Source organism: Ictidomys tridecemlineatus, chromosome 6, assembly GCF_052094955.1.
Source record: "Ictidomys tridecemlineatus isolate mIctTri1 chromosome 6, mIctTri1.hap1, whole genome shotgun sequence".
Taxonomy (NCBI): Eukaryota; Metazoa; Chordata; class Mammalia; order Rodentia; family Sciuridae; genus Ictidomys; species Ictidomys tridecemlineatus.
In genome coordinates, this window is record NC_135482.1 from 25,661,507 (window position 1) to 25,680,220 (window position 18,714).

Sequence of the window (18,714 nt, forward strand, 5' to 3'; positions counted from 1 at the left end):
CACTGTAGTATACTGTTTTTAAGTCTTTAGGACCAATACCTGATTTCTGACCGTTTTCCAGGTACAGTCATATACTCAGGTACCTCTTGACCCCAAGTGGGGATAGTGGGGAACCTACCTTCAAATTTACCAATAAGAGGAAGAAGAGAAAAACATTTTTGGGGGGATTGAAATATTTCTTATCATATTGGTTTTTAAGCACGTTCTCCAAGTATGTTATGTGATAGTTGTATGTCTTTTGGCATAAATGTTACACATATGGCATGGATAGTAGTACACAGGTTGTTGTCTTCAAAAATGCCAACCAGATAGGTCTCACTTTTCTCCTGCAGAGCATCAGTAGCTTTGCCCTAGAAGTGCAGATCTGTTTTAAAATCCTTGAAATCCTGAAACATTTCTTGTACCAGACTCTGGAAGGGGAGTTTGCAAATTAGAAGTTCAGTGGAATTCTGAAAAGTCTCATTTTACAGAGTGCCACAGTACCAGGCCTGTGTTGATGAGATTTCTTCAGCCCTCCAATAGAGGGTGCATTCTTGGGAGCAAGTTTTATAGCCAGTTGTTGCCTGGGTGCTTTTTTACTGGTTGATTTGTGCGCAGTCTGCCTTGTAGAAGCCCTGGTATGAAGTCCCCCTTCTTATTCCCTTTCCTTTTTGTTTGAAGCTCATGAACTAGAGGATATACTGGCCTTGGAGAATGAAGGCCTGTTCTTAGAAGGTTTGTAATTTGTAAGCTTTTAAAGATCTTCTGCTTTTTCACCAAGTTTGGAATTGCCAGGTTCATGCATACTTAAGTAAACAAATATACAATGTGGAAAATACATATTATGCTGAAGGCATTATCTTAGCCATTAGGGAAATATAGATGAAAAGATCCAATGTGTTGTGTATTAGAGAGAAGGAATTTGACAAGCTAATGGCTGCCAGAGAAAAAAGCAATATATGCAAAAGACACAGAAATTTGTGATACCATGGTGAGTGCAGGGAAACACAGGTACTTTAGTATTGTTAAAGCATATTGTATAGATTGAGAGGTATCTAGACTTTAGACTGCAAATGTCATTAGGAGAATGATCATGCAGGTACTTGTATGCCATATTGATGGTAAAGATTAGTGAATAATGTTGAAGAATCTATTTTAGAAAGATTCCTCTGACAGCTGGGTGGAAAATTCATTAGGGAGAAGGGAGACTCGGTTTAGTAGCACTTTCTGGAATGTTATTGCAATAGTGTTGACAAGAGATAATGAGTGTCTGAACAAGGCCAACTGCAGTAAGCATTGAAATGAAAAAATGGGAAAGAGGAATATTTAGGCTTAGCATTTTATTAGAAATGAGACAGAAAGAAGAGTAGTTCAGCATGATTTTTAGTTCAGTTGAAAGTTGGTGTTAGTGAGAAGAGGAGGTTTGGGAAATGAGTTGAATCTTTTGATTTATTGTATTGAGTGCCTATGAGATGCAGGTAGAGCTTGTATGTTGTTGGATATATAGAGTCAGAAAACTTCTATGGAAGGTTCTTGGCTAGCATATGAATTTGGAAGTCATTAGCATGTAAGTGATAGCCAGAATCACTTGCATTTATATACAGGGAGAATGTTAATTCAGAAGATGGAAAGACAATAAGAGTGCCTTTTAAATGAGATGATCTTTTAAAAAAATTGAAAAAACAAAACACACACACAATGCTTTATTTATTTTATGTGATACTGAGGATCAAACCCAGTACCTCAATCATGGGAGGCAAACCCTCCACCACTGAGCCATACAACCCCATCCCTGGGAACGGTGATCTTTAAGGGGATTTTTTTTTTTTTTTAATAGACTAAAAAAGAGAGGGCTGGGGGTTTAGCTTAGTGGCAGAATGCTTGTCTAGCATATCTAGGCCCTGGGTTCAGTCTCCAGTATTGCAGAAAACAAAACAAAACAAAACACCATACAATGACGAGAAGATGACTATTTCTATACGTAAAAGCTGAACATTCCCATGAAACAAAGCTTTCTATAGACCTTCACGGTCAGAATGTATTTACTTGTTGCTTACAATATATGAATATACTGGAACACCACCCTCACATAAATTCTATTTTAGCTTCCGAAAGAGAAGCATTTTAGAATTGTATACTTGATGAAAGCAAAATAAGTTTATTTCTTGTCACCGTGATTTAGCAGAATCATATCTGTAATAAAGTCACCGTTTTTTGCTAATCACTATTTCAACTTTAATTTAGTGAATGAACCTAAATATTTAGCTTATGATATACTCCTGCAAAATAGATTGGATGAAGATATTTTTGAGAATTGGGGTGAAAAATAGTCTGCTTATGGACTCTTGGAAGTTTTCAGAACTATTATAATTTTTTTTTTAAAGTAAGAGTGTGGAGTTAGCCCTCCTCAAACCCCTTAGTGTGGACAGTGTGTGTGCAAAAAATATAGGAAACTATTTCTTTATTATCTTTAAAAAGTTTTGAATGCAGTTAATTTAAAGAGAAATTTAAGGTTGAAAAATTTCTATTGTATATTGGATTAATTAGACTGAAGTATTGGGTAATATTTGGAATACTAAAAATATGAAAGATGTAGAAGTCAAGTGAATAATTTTCTATGAAGTCAACAGAAAGTTTGAGAGAAAATTATTTCGTCCTTGGCTTGGTAATATATTTTGTCATCAGATACCCATAAAATGTAAGCTTTCATGCTGTTTAGTCATTAATTTGATTTCATATAAAGATATTTTTTTCATGTGTATATACTCTGTCTTCTCAGTTCTTTGAAAACTGAGACTCTATCATTTGTATCTTCCAGTGAAATACTATAACACTCGAATTGATAAAAAGTATTTGTTGAATAAAGCCACTAGAAAGTTAGCAGATAAAAAATTTATTTTAAGGAAGTAATTTTTAAGGGTTAAGTTAAGGAGTTCAAGAGATAGTGTAGTATTTGGAAAGAATGTGGAATTTGTCCAGTAAACCTATGAGTACTCTGGTTTAGTTAGGTTTGTAACCTTTCAAAGTCCTTTAACTTTCCTGAGATTTCATTTCTTCTTCTATGAAATGGAGGTAATAATACTTATATAATAAAGACCGGTGGGATTTAAATGAGATTTCATAGGGAAAAATAGAACACAATAGTATGGAATCAAAAAGAAAAAAAGTAATCACCTGAACTACAACAAGATATATTTCATACTTGTATAATTATGTCACATTGATTTTTCTGTCATGTATAAATAAAAAGAACAAATAACAAAGTAATCATAATTATTACTTATTCTACCCTATATCTTTCATTTAACAACTCTCTATGTGAGTGCTTCTCAAATATTTTTTATGGTAACCACTGTAATAAATAGTCATCACTTTTTGGTCATCATTCAAAACAAAACTTAATAAGATAATATTACCCTTACCACATAAGATAAACTATTCTGTTGTTGAGTATAGCTAAAAATATTATAACCCAGTATATTGATTTCATGATTTATTAATGAATTACAATCCTGAATTTGTAAAACATGGATCTATATCAGCATCTTTAACATTGTACTGTAGTTGATAGTCTTAACCATATATAATTCTGGGATTAATGATAAGATTTTTATATAACATAGGGCTATCCATTAATTTTAGATTTTTACTGTTTTAATCTTAGGTTAGTAAGGAAATTTACTAACTAAAATAATTCTCTATCATTGTAGATATTTAAACTCTGTGCAAATTATGAATGATTTACTATATTACCTTTTCTTCCCATTAGTGATGATATACTACATCTTAATTTTTTTGGTAGCATTTCTGTAAAGTAGATTAGAGCACATATTATTTTAATAATGGGGATATCTAGAGAGAGAAAATATATATTTCAACTAATCTAGATTAGAACAAACTTCTTAGATTAGAATTCAGTGCTCTGGCCATTTAGTTATTCAACCTAAAAGATGGTTGCAAGGATTTATTTTTATTTTGTAAACTTCAACAAGAATATACAGTGACACCATGAATGATTCTAGCATTTGGGCTAATACCATAAATTACAACTTAATTAATCTCTCCATTTGTATGAATAAGATATTTGACTTTATTTCATAGTATGCAAAATATTATTTTACAATATTAAAAACCATTTTGTACCTTTTCTGCCTCTTTCTATAGGGCTTCATATGTCCCCAGTGTATGAAATCTCTTGGATCGGCTGATGAACTTTTCGAACACTATCAGGCAGTTCATGATGCTGGTAATGACGCAGGTCATGGAGGAGAGGCCAATCTTGCTTTGAAGCGGTATGGCATGATAGTTGCAAAGTGTAATATTGTTATGGAATGTGCATGTGATATCATTGTTTAGTTATGATTAGTTTCTAAAAATAGTGATGTTGTCATATTATTTAATTTAAATCTGCCCTCAGCATTGCCTTCTCTCTTGTCATTATGACCTATTCAGTCTGTGACCAGCAGCTAGCTAGCTATACCAGCATCTGCAAAATGGTATAGAGGTTATGGCTTTAATGAAGATTCCAAATTAGCAAAAGAAGATTGAGTTATATTTGGTATATTCTGTTCAGTAAAGAATGATATGCTTTGTTTAGATGATTTTATAGTAAGTTGATAAAATAATTTAGGTAAGAATTAAAATTTAGTGAGTCTCTGTCTCTAAATAAAATACGAAAAGTAGGGCTGGGGATGTGGCTCAGTGGGTGAGAGAGTTAAATCCCCGATTACCACCCCCTGCCAAAAAAAAAAAAAAATCCCCTAAACTTTCATTTAAATTTTAAAAATAAATATTTAATCACCAGTATAATAGTAAGCATACACATTATGCTTCTTGGCAATTTTACTTAACCATTTTGAGAACTAAAATTAGACCAAAATATATAGCTACTTAGAATAGCATTCATCAATATGACTTTGTTTTTCTTCTGCTATTATCTTTTATCCCAACTAAGGAATAAGGATCATTTCATTCTACTTGTAAAAAATATTTTTTAAGCTTTTCTTAAAAAAATTCTTTGTGAATTACACTGATATAACACAAAGAATACTAAACAAAGGAAAAGTATTCTGACTACATAATTTTGTGGTTATTATTAATATACTTTGGTGCTTTTACGTGTAAGTTAATGATTTTGGTTGCTATATTTTGTCATTTGTTAGAAAATAGATAAAATATGTAGTTATATTAAATCACATTATAAATGTTTTTATATTTAATATAAATTCAACAGAGTTGCTTTTTTTGGGGGTGGGGGAGGTTAGGTACCAGGGATTGAACTCAGGGGGCACTCAACTACTGAGCCACATCTCCAGCCCTAGTTTGTATTTCTTTTAAATTTAGAGACAGGGTCTCCCTGAGTCACTTAATGCCTTGCTTTTGCTGAGGTTGGCTTTGAGCTCAAGATCCTCCTGCCTTAGCCTTCTGAGATGCTGGGATTACAGGCATGTACCACACCTGGCTCAGAGTTGCTTTTACAGCTGTGATTTAGATGAAGTCTAATACTGTACATGAACTTTTTCTTTCTTTAATAGTTCATTACTTCTCATGGCTCTGGGTTGATTGAATGGTTCTTCTGAGTTAAGTGAGGTAGACGTGGCAGGAAGTCAAGAAGGTCCAAAATGACCTCACATGACTGATGGTTGGTGCTGAATATTGGCTGGTGGGAGCTCAGCTGGGGCCAGAGTCCTTAATTTCCTTCATTATGACCTGTCTATGGTTTCTTAAAGTTACAGACGGGCAGTTGGATTCCAAGAAAGAACATTTTATTATGAAAGAAGTAGAAGCTTCTACTCTTCTTTAGGCCTGATTCAAAACTGTCAGAGCATCATTTCTGCCATATTCTGTAGGTAAAAGTAGTCATAGGGCTAGTTCAGATTCAAAAGGCCAAGAAGTAACCTTCATCTTTCAATGGAGCAGTAGATGTGTCTAGGAATGCAAGAATTCAGTGGTAATCATCTTTGTAGATTACTGCAACCTTAGCAAAAATTGACTCTGCTAGTTCCTTTTTCTTCTAAACTTCTGAGACAACTTAATATTGTAATCATTCTTTGTTTACCTGTTTTATGTGCTGTTCTTTCTGTATGTCATCCACCTGTGGTAATTTCACATCCATAACTTTCTACAAAACTGCATCTCCAACCAATTATCTCCCAAATTGCCTACTAGCTGTCTTTCCTTAGATGTCCCCAAAGCATCTCACTGTGACATTTTGAAAACAGTTGATGGCATTTCCTTCTGAACCTGCTTCTTGTGTGCTGTTACTTGTTCTGGTGAATGGCAACATTATTTGTCTACCCAGTTACTAAAGCCAGAAAATTGGGTGTGTTCATTTTTACATACCTGTCCCTGCTCTCCTTCATCATTTTTGTGAAGTGTCTCAAAATTCAATCATTCTTTTTCCTTAACAGGTTTTATATCCTTTTCCAACCTCACTGCTACAGCTTATTTTAGAACTTATGTCTCACTGAGAAATATTTTCAGTATATATAGTTGGCTTTAGTTTTGTACCCCTATAATTAATTCTTCAAATTGTTGGAGAATTATATTCTTAAAATGCAAATTTGATTGTTGTTGCTCTAAAAAGAAACTTTTTCATTACTTATGGGATATATACTGTGTACTTTCCCAGGTTTATCTCTTACCTTATTTCTTGTTCTCTTCTTCCTATACCTCTTAAGTTTTTGGTGAACTGCTACCTTTCCATAACACATTGGATAACGTATAGCTATGGGCAGGATATGTAGTTCACATGACTTAAGTGGGTCACATAACCTTTTTTGCTTTAAAGCTGTTTATCAGTTTACATGTAAATTACATTAGTATTGATAAAATACTAAAACCTGATACATTAATGTATTAAATGTATATATAGTTGATATATACATAGTACCAAATTTAAATGGTTCAAGAAGTCCTAAGGTGAAAATTAAGCCCTTGTACCCCTTTTCCCAGTTCTCTTATTCAGTTTCTTTTATATTCTTCCAGACAGAGTCTATACATATGCTTATATCTATGTACATATGTATAAATATATGTATATAAATAAATATCTTTACATAAAAAGTAGAGGTTCTACATTGCACTATACCTTTTGTTTCTCTCTGTCTTATGGATAGAGCCATCTAATTCTTTTTAATGGTAGTATGGAACTTTATCATTCTCCCGTTGATCTAGGATATTTTCAGTGTTTTTGAATTACATATAATGTTGAATTATGTATGGTGGAGATATTATGTGCAGTTTGAATATATATGCAAAATAAATTTCTGAAAGTGGAATTTTTAAATGAAGTTTTCTTTTAAAACTTAGATATTTCCAAATTGTCTTTTGCAGTATTTATTTATTATTATTATCATTTATGGTACCGAGAAACTCAGGATATTGCATGTAGTAGGTAAACACTAAGCTACCTCCCCAGACCTTTCTTTATTTTTATTTTGAGACAGGTTTCACTTGTTGCCCAGGCTGGCCTTGAACTTAAGATCCTTCTGCCTTGTCCTCCTAAGCATCAGGGGTTATAGGTGTGTTCTACTGCATCTAGCTACTAGGTTTTTTGATATGTTACACATTTTGAAAGATTGACTTTTGTTTGTAAATTATTTTAAAAAAATTGTTGAAGTGGTACTTTTAAAAAAGATTAATTGGAGTGACTAGGCCCACAGAATTATTTTTCTTAGTCTTTCATTAAATTTTAACCTGAGCCATTCAGCATATTGATAAAATATCTGAAACCTGATGTATTAATGAGCTTTTTAGAGAGGATTTTGAAATGTAGGTATACTTGATACATATATAGTACAAATACTGTTATTAATTCTTTTATCATTTTAGTTTATGTGTAGTGTTAGAAGATTAGTGAATAATAGAGAAGACTTAAAACACACATATTTACACAACTGTAAGACACTTAAGTCATGTATAAATGACATGTGGTTGACCTGTGGTTTCTATAAATTGCATTATTCATAGAACCACATGAGAGAGAGGGAAGGCTGGCTACACCCATACACACGCACAACTAAACAAACACCAGAGAAATGAAAACAAATAAAAAATACATAGAAAGACAAACTTAAGTCAACAAAGTAGCAGAAAACTATGATTGGATTTTATTTTGGTAGTCAGAAGATGAAAGATCTCACATCAGTGTTTCTCTCCATCAAGGAGCCCTTCTTGAGTCTTCTAGGTGGAAGTGACCACTGTCTGTGAGCTTCTGTTTTTATTTCTATTATACCACACTTACTTGTTTACGTGTTTACTTCCCCCATTAGATTGAACAACTTGAGATTCTAGCACAGACAACACACGCCTGTTGAATAATGAATGAATTCTTTATATATGAATGGCTATAAAGGTAGAAGACTAATTTCTTCATGCTTTGTATTTCCTCTGTTGGCAGTTTCCTTCCTTTCTGCTATTAAGCCCTTCTTCACAGATGAGGCTGTCCTTTTACCTTTTACTCCCACCCCTATTCTAGCATATAATTCTTTCATCAGTCTATTTCATTATCTTTCACCTTGTTAATATCTTTTACTTGTGTTGGAGTGATCTTGACTTTTCCCATCATTAGAATTGGCCATGTTCTTCTATATGCTTTAGATTAGAATCAATTCATTTGATATTTCTACTCAACTCCTGTTTCCATTTCAGTTCTTGTATCTTTTATCAGAGCTGCCAATGGTAAGCAGCATGGAGCGAGGAGAGTTGCATTTTCTACTGTTTAAATTCCTACAGGGGAAGATATGTCCTTGACATGAAGAATAATAATCCTAAGTGTGTTTTCTCATGGAATTTCTCTCCTGCATTAGGGCCTAGCATTAAAGTTTGCTTACCATTCTTTCTCAGAGCCTTGGATGAGGGGAACAGAATGTGAGAAGGTTCTTAGCAGGAAAGAGCATGTGACACTCAAGGAACAGGAATAAGCCAATGTTGCTAGAGCTGAGTAAATGAAGGGGAGAGTTTTAAGACAGGGACTAGATTTTACTGACTTTTATAGACTTTTATAGACTTTCTTAATGACTTTAGATTTCATGCTAACTGCACCAGGAAGCCATTGATACTTATTGTTGGTAAATTAATAGAAGACCTTTTACTTCTGCTTCAGGCATTTGACAATCAGTAATATGATTATTTCCACAAGGAAATATTTTCCCATTTATAAACAATGAGCTTTAGGCATAAAATTATTTTTCTAAGGGATTTATATATTTGTCATTATACATAAATTCTTTTGTAGTTCTTTTTAAAGATTGCAAAACTACTTATTATTATATAATGAATAGTTGAGAAAACAGGTTATAAAATAAAGGACACTAACTATTAATCCTCCCAACCCCACATATTTAGAGATGATATAACACTACTGAGACAAGAGGTCCAAGATCTACAGGCTTCACTTAAGGTAATAATAAATATGACTCCACTTTTTTTTTTTTTTTTGTGTGTGTGTGTTTCAGTTTAAAAGTATCTTAAAATTTACTAATTAAAAAATCTTTTTCATTAGGAAGAAAAATGGTACTCAGAAGAATTAAAAAAAGAATTAGAAAAATATCAAGGACTTCAACAGCAAGTAATTGCTTTTTAAATACTTGAAGCATGTTCATTAGTTGTTTATTTTCATTGCTGAAAATTAAGCATAATACATTTTTGTAAGTAACTGGCCTGATATAAATAGCTTTCTAATTCATTTCTGTGTTTAATAGCCTGCAATATATTCTTTGTATTTCTAATGAATGGAAATAAGAATATGAGAAGTGAAGATGTAACTTCTTAAAGATGTTACTAAGAATAAGTTACCTATGTATCTCTTTTTTTAAATACCTTTATTTATTTATTTATTTAGTTTAAAAAATATTTTTTAGTTGTCAATGGACCTTTATTTTATTTATTTATATGTGGTGCTGGGAATTAGAACTCAGTGCCTCACACATGCTAGGCAAGTGCTCTACCACTGAGCCATAGCCCCAGCTAATACCTTTATTTTATATGTTTTTATTTATTTTTATTATTTATATTTTTATTTTATTTTATTTATTTTTTTAATGTGGTGCCAGGGATTGAACCCAGTCCTTCACGCATGCTAGGCAAGTGCTCTACAACTGAGCCAGAACTCTGGCCCCACCTATGTAACTTTTTTTTATGTTGGGCTTATTTTATTTTTCTGGCAATATACTTAAATGGTTAAAAATATAAGTTTAAACAGTAATGAATCTCCTCCAAGCATTTGTGTTTGTGACAAATGGGAAATAAGTACAATGTCTGTTGAAAGGGAATTTGTTTATATTTTATGTTTGTGAAGATTGATTTAAAACATGAGAAAGTTGTTCTACTAACAACGTTAGGTTTTAAAAAACTGAATAAAGATCTATATGGGTACACACATGCTCATGTACACATACAGTCCTTTGTCAATAGTGGGTATACATTCTGAGAAATGTGTTGTTTGGTGATTTTGTCATTGTGCAAACATAATAAAAGGCACATACACAAGGGCAGGATGGGTATAGCCTATTGCTCTTAGGCTATACACTTATACAGCATGCTGTTGTATTGAATACTGTAAATAATTTTAACAAAATGGCATTTGAGGGGCTGGGGATATAGCTCAGTTGGCAGAATGCTTGCCTCACATGCGCAAGGCCATGGGTTCCATCTCTAGCACCACACACACACATACACACAAAAGACATTTGTGTATGTGAACAGAAAAGATATAGTAAAAATATGGAATATGGTATAGAAGATGAATAAAAATATGGAATATGGTATAGAAGATGAATAGTGATATGTGTATATAGACCTCTTGCCTTGTATGAATTGAACTTACAGTACTGAACGTTGCTCTGGTGCGTCAGCAACTAAGTGGCAAGTGAATCTGAAGATCTAGGACATTACTATATACTACTGTTGACTCTGTAAACACTTAGGTCACATTAAAGTTTACAAAAATAATTTTCTTCAATAATACATTAACTTCCTGTAACTATTCATTTGGTAAACTTTTTGACTCATATAATAACAGCTTAAAATACAAACACATTGTATTTGTTCTTTATTCTATAAGGCTTTTTTTAAGTTTTAAGCTTTTTTAGCCTTTAAACTTTTTTGTTAAAAATGAAGACACAGGTAGCCTTGGCTTAACAGAGGCGGCAGCATCAGTGACACTGTCTTCTGTATGTTGTCTCATAGAGAAGGTTCTCAGGGGCAGTGACACATGTGGATCTCTCCTCTCATGTAATAGTGCATTCTTTGGGAATTCTTCCTGAAGGAACTGCTTGGCTCTATATTACTGTATTTTTTTTTCCTGCTTGGTTCTATATTACTGTATATATATATTTTTAAAGTGGAAAGTAGACTCTAAAATGACAACAAAAGTACAGTGTAGTAATTATATAAACTAGTAATAATCACTTATCTTCATTATCAAGTGTTAAGTGCTGTATATAATTGTATATACTATACTTTTATATAACTGGCAGCATAGTAAATTTGTTTATACCAGCATTAAAACAACGCATGGGAAATGCATTGTATTATGATATTACATAAACTACAAAGTCACTAGATGATAAAAAATTTGAGTTCCATTATATTCTTATGGAACCACTGTTATATATGTAGTCCATAATTGACTGGCATATTTTATATGTGACTGTATATATACTGTATGAATTTAACTACATAACAATAGTACATAGGAAAAACCAGAAGAAAATCATGGTGGCATCAAAAGCAGTTATTTGTAAGTTGTTTTTAAATGACTTAACAAAATGATTTTTATGCTAAAATTATATTGCTATTATACTACCATTATGGGAAGCATCATAGAATAATGAATTTTTCCAAATTCGTATATAGTGTTTATTTGTAAGAATAAAGTAGACATTCCTCATCAATATTTATAATATTTTCATAAAGTAATAGTAATATCGGTATGTATTATCTAAGCATGTTGTGACTTCCAATCAGATTTTTTTCTTGCCTTTTAGTCTTTGCACTAAGAATAGTCATTTGAACTATGAAAGAGAAACAAATAAGTGACTAACAAAATATCAGTTTTATTACTATTTAAAGGGGTTTTTAGTAATCTAAAATATTTTTACTTACTAATCAAACATGGGATATATTATTTTTTATACCTGAAAAGAGAGAGGAGAATTATTTTACTACATTTGAGATGCCTATTATGCAGTTAATAGATTTAAATAAATTTTCCACAGTATAAGATAAAAAATTTCCTTGATAGAAAATTTAACTTAGAAAATTTAACTTAGTAATCAATATGTATGAATCGAATACATAGGAAAACAAAAAGCTTTACTAGAAAATATCTTATTAAAATCTTTGAGATGCATGTAATTCTTTGAAGTATGAAAATAATGCCAAGGTAGTATATTATTTTATTCCTAATTCCTGAGGTAACTTAAACTTTAAGGCATATATTCTTTATTTCTGTTTCTTTTTAAGAATGATTTATTAAATTAAAACTATGCTTTTAGAACCTTTCTTTTTTTTCCTTTATCTTTTTGTGGTGCTGGGGATTGAACCCAGGGCCTTATGAAAGCAAGCTATATACCCAGCCCTAAGCACCCCCAACTCCCCTTTTTTTAACCTTTGGGATCAAATCCAGGGACCTGTGCATGCTAGGCAATTGTTCTACCATTGAGTTATGCCCCCTGCCCCTAAATCCAATATTTTTAGTGATGATAGTTTGATGACATATTTGGCTTATGTTAATTTTCAAATATTATAGATGTTTTATGTGGTTAAAGGAGATGATTTGGTATGATTTCATGAATCAAACATTTTATGGCCATATAAAAAATTTTTTCTTAGGTTCGTAGTGTTTAAAGAGGGGGGAAATATGTCAACACATTTCACAGGAAATAGTAGATGAGATACATTAATCACAGTGAGTAAGATCCTAAATTTTTAATGTCTGATTGCTCAATTATGATGAAAACAGGTGTCTATAGGAAGTTAAGTGTAGTTAAAATTTAAGATAAAGGTTTATGAGCATTGTCTTGGGAGTGATTCTTTCCAATATAGAGATCTGTAATGATTGGATTTCTTGCAGCAAGGGGACAGTGCAAGTGTTGATGGATGAGACTTTAAAGTTCAAAGGCTAACAGGGTGTGGACCTGTGACAGTTTGAGCTGTTGATCTTGGAGAGTGCTGTCTGCTGTGGCCTAAGCTGTCAAAATGTCTATCAAATTCATAGATTTATATATTTTGAAGTCCAGTAGTTGAGGTCACATATGGGGTGTGAAAAGTCAGTTGTCACATTTGGAGGGAAGGTTAAGTCCTATTTATTTATTACTAAAGTTATAGAATTTAGGATGCTATCTATTGTCAGATTCATTACAGTTTCATATATATTAACATTCGAAATATTCTGTCTTATAACTGGTGAACTACAGGTAGGTCATTATGTTAGTCGGCCAATGACACTTATAGATCTGGAAGAATAAGGACTTTAATTTTTACCAGAATCTTACTACTTGACCTGACATGTAGCTTTTGGAGATTTTTAACATTGGCAATATACAGTATTGTCTTCTTTTAATGTATTTGTTTGTCTTTTGTTTTTATTGAGGAGGCTAAACCTGATGGATTGGTGGCTGATTCATCAGCAGGTAACTTTACTTAGAATAGATAGTTTTTCATTTTTCTTTTTCTTCTTTCTTATCCTTTTTTTTCCCTCCTCTCCTTTGATGCTTGCTAAAGGAATTTTGTGGTTGTCCTTTGTAGCTCTAAAACATATTCTGTTTACGGTCATATTCTAGACTTAGAAAGTTATCTGTGTACTTAATAATTTAGTTAACTAGAAATAACTTTCTGGAGTATTATATCAATATGATTGTTTAATGAAAATTGAAGTCTATGTGAAGGAGTTATACAGTCTTTGTCTCTCCAAACAAATTGATGGCACTAGCATCTTTGTAACTATCTTTATGTGGAGGAATGCTCAGTGACTAATTGAGATTAGCTATTATTATATTTATGAAATCTCTTTTTGATGAGAATGAAGTAATATTAGATTGACTGCATGCTTAAACTGATTATTTTTTTTCAAAACCTGGATGTTCTTAACCACTTCTAATTTTATCTTACTTTAAAGCTACTTTTTTTCAGAGAAGCAGGATATGTTACATCTGGCCATTTGATGGATATAAGAAAATTACTATGAAATATGAAGTCAATATAACTTTTAAATATTTATAGATTTACAACAAATATTTATAGATTATTTGGAGGTGATTTCTTTGATTTGTTTTATGTTTATACATTATGATTTGTGCCATCAATGAATCAGATGTACTTAATTCTTGAAATATGAAAATACTCTGCTTATAATTACATAATAAACTCATGTTGATTGTCTTTACTATGACAGTGATTATGATATAAGTAATAATATTTAGTATATGTAATTAACATTGTATTTAAATAATGCCTACCCTTTTTTTTGTATGTGGTAGAACTACAGTCTTTGGAACAACAATTAGAAGAGGCTCAAACAGAAAATTTTAATATTAAGCAAATGAAAGATTTATTTGAACAGAAAGCAGCCCAACTTGCAACTGAAATTGCAGGTAAATTGAATCAAAATTTTTTAGCTAATAAATCAGCCTCATTACATTTTCACCATTATATATCCTAGGAAAAAAATAATATTTCAATGTGATAAAGGATTTGTTATAGACTATGGTGGTTATGAATGGAATTTAATATCATAGTTGTTTTATAAATGATTGTTGTCTCACCTTCTCCCTTCAAAAGGCTTTCCTTTGTAATTTATTCTTGAAATTTAAAGAAGATAATTTTTTTTCTTTTTTCTTCTACTGGGGATTGAACCCAGGGATGCTTTACTACTGAGTTACTTTCTTAGACCTTTTTTTAAAAAAAATTTTTAAATTTTGAGACTGGGTCTCTCTAAGTTCTTGAGGCTGTTCTCCATCTTGCAATTCACCTGCCTAAGCCTCCTGAGTTTCTGGGATTAACAGGTGTGTGCTACTATGCCCTGCTCATACTATGTATTTTTTAAAGTATATGCTTTTAGGTAAAATATTATATGTGACTAACTATTCTTTAAAATGCCTAATTATTAGTAGTGTTGGGGGGAATGTATGTAGACAAAATCATTTTACTATTTTAAGCTCATCATTTATATAATCATAAGTATAATTTTATTGTGTATATTTATATCTATTTAAAGCATGTTAATTGAAATTAGAGTGATATACAGATATGCAGAGTAATATACAGGGATTTATAAAAATTCTTTTTTTTTCAGAGATAATATCATGAAACTAATTTTTATTACCATCTTTATTTAGATATAAAGTCAAAATATGATGAGGAAAGGAGCCTTCGAGAGGCTGCAGAACAAAAAGTAACACTTTTGACAGAAGAATTAAACAAAGAGGCAACTGCAATTCAAGATCTGAAGACTGAACTGGTAATTTAGAAACCATTTATTGGAATGCATTTTTTAAAATATCTTTCTAAATTAAAATGTACTGTGAGGAAATAGTTCTTGAAATTTCTAAATTAAAGTTTAGAAATATATACTCTGAAGAAATATCATTTTTTGGTACCAGGGATAGAAATCAAGGGCATTCGACCACTGACCATTGAGCCACATCCCCAGCCCTTTTTTGTATTTTATTTGGAGACAGGGTCTCACTGAGTTGCTAAGTACCTAGCCATTGCTGAGGCTGGCTTTGACTCATGATCCTCCTGCCTTAGCCTCCTGAGCTGCTGGGATTACAGGCACACCCAATTGAAGAAATATTTTTTTTTTTTTTAAAGTTTTGTTACCTCTCTTTAATATTATTTTTTTCTTCAGTGTTTAGTTAAGGACATCATCTAATTCCTTTTTCTAACACATCTATTTTCCTTTGTTTTCTATGTAGTTTTTAATATCTGTTCTTTGTCTTAAAAATTATCAATTGGATGTTTTAAAATTTTAGGCCATTGTAATTTTGTGAAGGCAGTAGGTGGAGAAACAAATACTTGTACAGATATAGTCATTCCATTGAAATGTGAAAATTGAAATAATTTGGATATTATTGTGAATATTAAAATAATAATATCTGAAACGTAAAAAAAGTTTTGAGTAAACTGAAGGAAATAAAAATTCCCTATACTCTCCACCTACATATGTATACTACATGTGATTTTTTAAAATAAAAATGTTATGATATATAACATTACCTGAACATTTTTGTTGTTTCTATTTAAATATAATGTCTTTTTAAAGTATTTTTCATATTTACATATTTGATCCTGACATTCCTTCCCAAATTTTTTTTTAAAAATTTATTTTATTGCAGTTCAGGGATTTAACCCAGGGGTGCTCTACCACTGAGCCATATCCTCAGACCTATTTATTTTTTATATTTTCAGTTGTAGATGGACACATGCCTTTATTTTATTCATTTATTTTTATGTGATGTTGAGGATCTAACCCAGTGCCTCGCATGTGCCAGGCAAGCGCTCTATCACTGAGCTATAACCTCTTTATTTTTTATTTTGAGTCTGGTTCTTGCTAAGTTGCCAGGCTAAGGTGCCTCAAATTTGTGAACCTCTTGTCTCAGCCTCTCAGATCACTGGGATTACAGGCATATGTCACCATGCCTGGCTCCCTTGTACTTCAGTTTTATAAAATCACCTGCTTTGGGGATCCTATCAGTTGAATTTCTAGCTGAATTTTTTAACCCAATAAGTATGAAATCCAAAATCCAAGTCATTATATTTCTTTCATGACTGTGTTTCTGTCACTGATACCAGATTTCAACACCCTTCCCAGGCTTAACAATCATTTTTTTTTTTTTTTTTTTTTGGAACCGGGGATTGAACTCAGGGGCCCTTAACCACTGGGCAATATCCCCAGCCCTGTTTTATATTTTATTTAGAGAGAGGGTCTTGCTGAGTTGCTGAGGCTGGCTTTGATCTGGCGATCCTCCTGCCTCAGCCTCCTGAGTTGCTGGGATTACAGGTGTGCGTCACCACAGCTGGCTAACAATCTTGAATCTATCCTAGACTTCTTTGTTCCTTAATTTAGCACCCAATAAATATATGGGTAAATGAATCAACTATATGCAACCTGCTATAAACCCTACTTGTTCTTACATCTGTTCCCTTTTTTTTGGTTGTTGTAGTACTGGGGATCTAACACATGGCCTTAAGAATGCCAGACAATTGCTGAACCACTGAGCTATGTTCCTTTTTCATTTTTATTACCAGTTTCCTAGGATAGAAAAATAAGGCATGTAGCATTTACCAAGTTGTTATTATTTCCAATGTATGCTGTTTGTGAAGGAAAGGAAAGCAAATGAAGAACTAAAGATAATTGTGAATTTGCTAGATTGTATCTTCAGTGGTAATATTGTTAAATGCAAGAGAGTGAGAAGAGGAGGTGGCTTATTAGGAGAGAGATATCAGTGTTTAATTTTCAGAGTCCAAAAATTGATAGGATTAGCTTCATTTTGATTTCTTTTTAGTAAATTCATTCTAAAAATGTATATTATTTTAGTTTTTTACTGTAATTTTTAATTAAAATGTGTAACTTCACAGCTTCAGAGACCTGGTATAGAAGATGTTGCTGTGCTAAAGAAAGAATTGGTCCAAGTTCAAACGCTAATGGATAATATGACCTTGGAGCGTGAGAGAGAATCTGAAAAACTCAAAGATGAGTGCAAAAAGTTACAAGTAGAATATGCTAACTCAGAGGTAATGATACTAGCTTAGATAGTGCATACTGTTGATTAAAACCAAGATTTGAAATTTTTCCAAGTGGCTTTTCAAAATACTATTTGCTTTATTTGATATGAAAAATATTTGTGTATAGTTATAGTGGTTTGACAGTCATATATGTTTTACTTTTATCTTATAAAACTAGCCTAAGTTGCTGAGACTGACTTTGAATTTGGGAACCTACTGTCTCAGCTTCTGAGCCCCTGGGATTACAGGCATCGCCACTGCGCCCTACGAATATGAATTATTTTTATTAGATCTGCCTGCCTCTGGTATTTTCAAATTAAAAAAATATCTCGTACTCTCTTTTGATTTATAATTTTCTTTAAATATTATTAAAATTTTAAAATAAATGTTGTTGCTTTTAGAGCACAAGACCTTTCCCAGCTGAGAGTTATGGAGTTATACATATACTTGATAAGTAAGAATATTAACAAGGAAAAGAAATTTATATATTTAGTTCCATTTGTAAAAATATATGCAGAAACTTACATAACTTGGTAATGAGAAAATATTCCTGAAAAATACTTTAAGAATTATTATAAGTTTAATTTGGAACTATTTTAAACAAACTTATGTTTTTATTCATTTAGATTAAATTATCTAAAAGGCAAAAAGAAGATCATTTAAAATGAAAAAAGTTATGACAAGAGTTATAAAAGATTTGAATGTGAAAGAATTCAGTGTCTCCCTTCATCCTAAAGGAGGGCTAACTGAAGGAAAGAATATATTTGTTTTGTTTTTATAGAAAAGATGTTTCTGGGAAAGAAGGATAATGGCTTAAAATCAATTGTTTTACTTCTTCTTCTTTTTTTGAATTTGCTTTTTAGTTGTAGATGGACACAATACCTTTATTTTATTTGTTTATTTCTATGAGGTGTCGGGGAACGAACCTGCCTCATGCATGCTAAGCAAGTGCTCTACCACTGAGCTACAACCCTGGCCTCAATTGTTTTACTTATTAACTTTGTT

At 32.0% G+C, this 18,714-nt stretch overlaps 1 protein-coding gene across 1 annotated transcript in view; it reads left to right on the forward strand.

The window, feature by feature from the left end:
- Eea1 (early endosome antigen 1) overlaps positions 1 to 18,714 on the forward strand; it is a 114,844-nt gene that overhangs the window by 27,525 nt on the left and 68,605 nt on the right. The window contains exons 3-9 of the mRNA XM_078053025.1: positions 4,144 to 4,271; positions 9,328 to 9,382; positions 9,485 to 9,550; positions 13,577 to 13,616; positions 14,463 to 14,576; positions 15,321 to 15,442; positions 17,563 to 17,718. Of these exons, the coding sequence (XP_077909151.1) occupies positions 4,144 to 4,271; positions 9,328 to 9,382; positions 9,485 to 9,550; positions 13,577 to 13,616; positions 14,463 to 14,576; positions 15,321 to 15,442; positions 17,563 to 17,718 (681 nt within the window). The remainder of the gene's footprint in view (positions 1 to 4,143; positions 4,272 to 9,327; positions 9,383 to 9,484; positions 9,551 to 13,576; positions 13,617 to 14,462; positions 14,577 to 15,320; positions 15,443 to 17,562; positions 17,719 to 18,714) is intronic.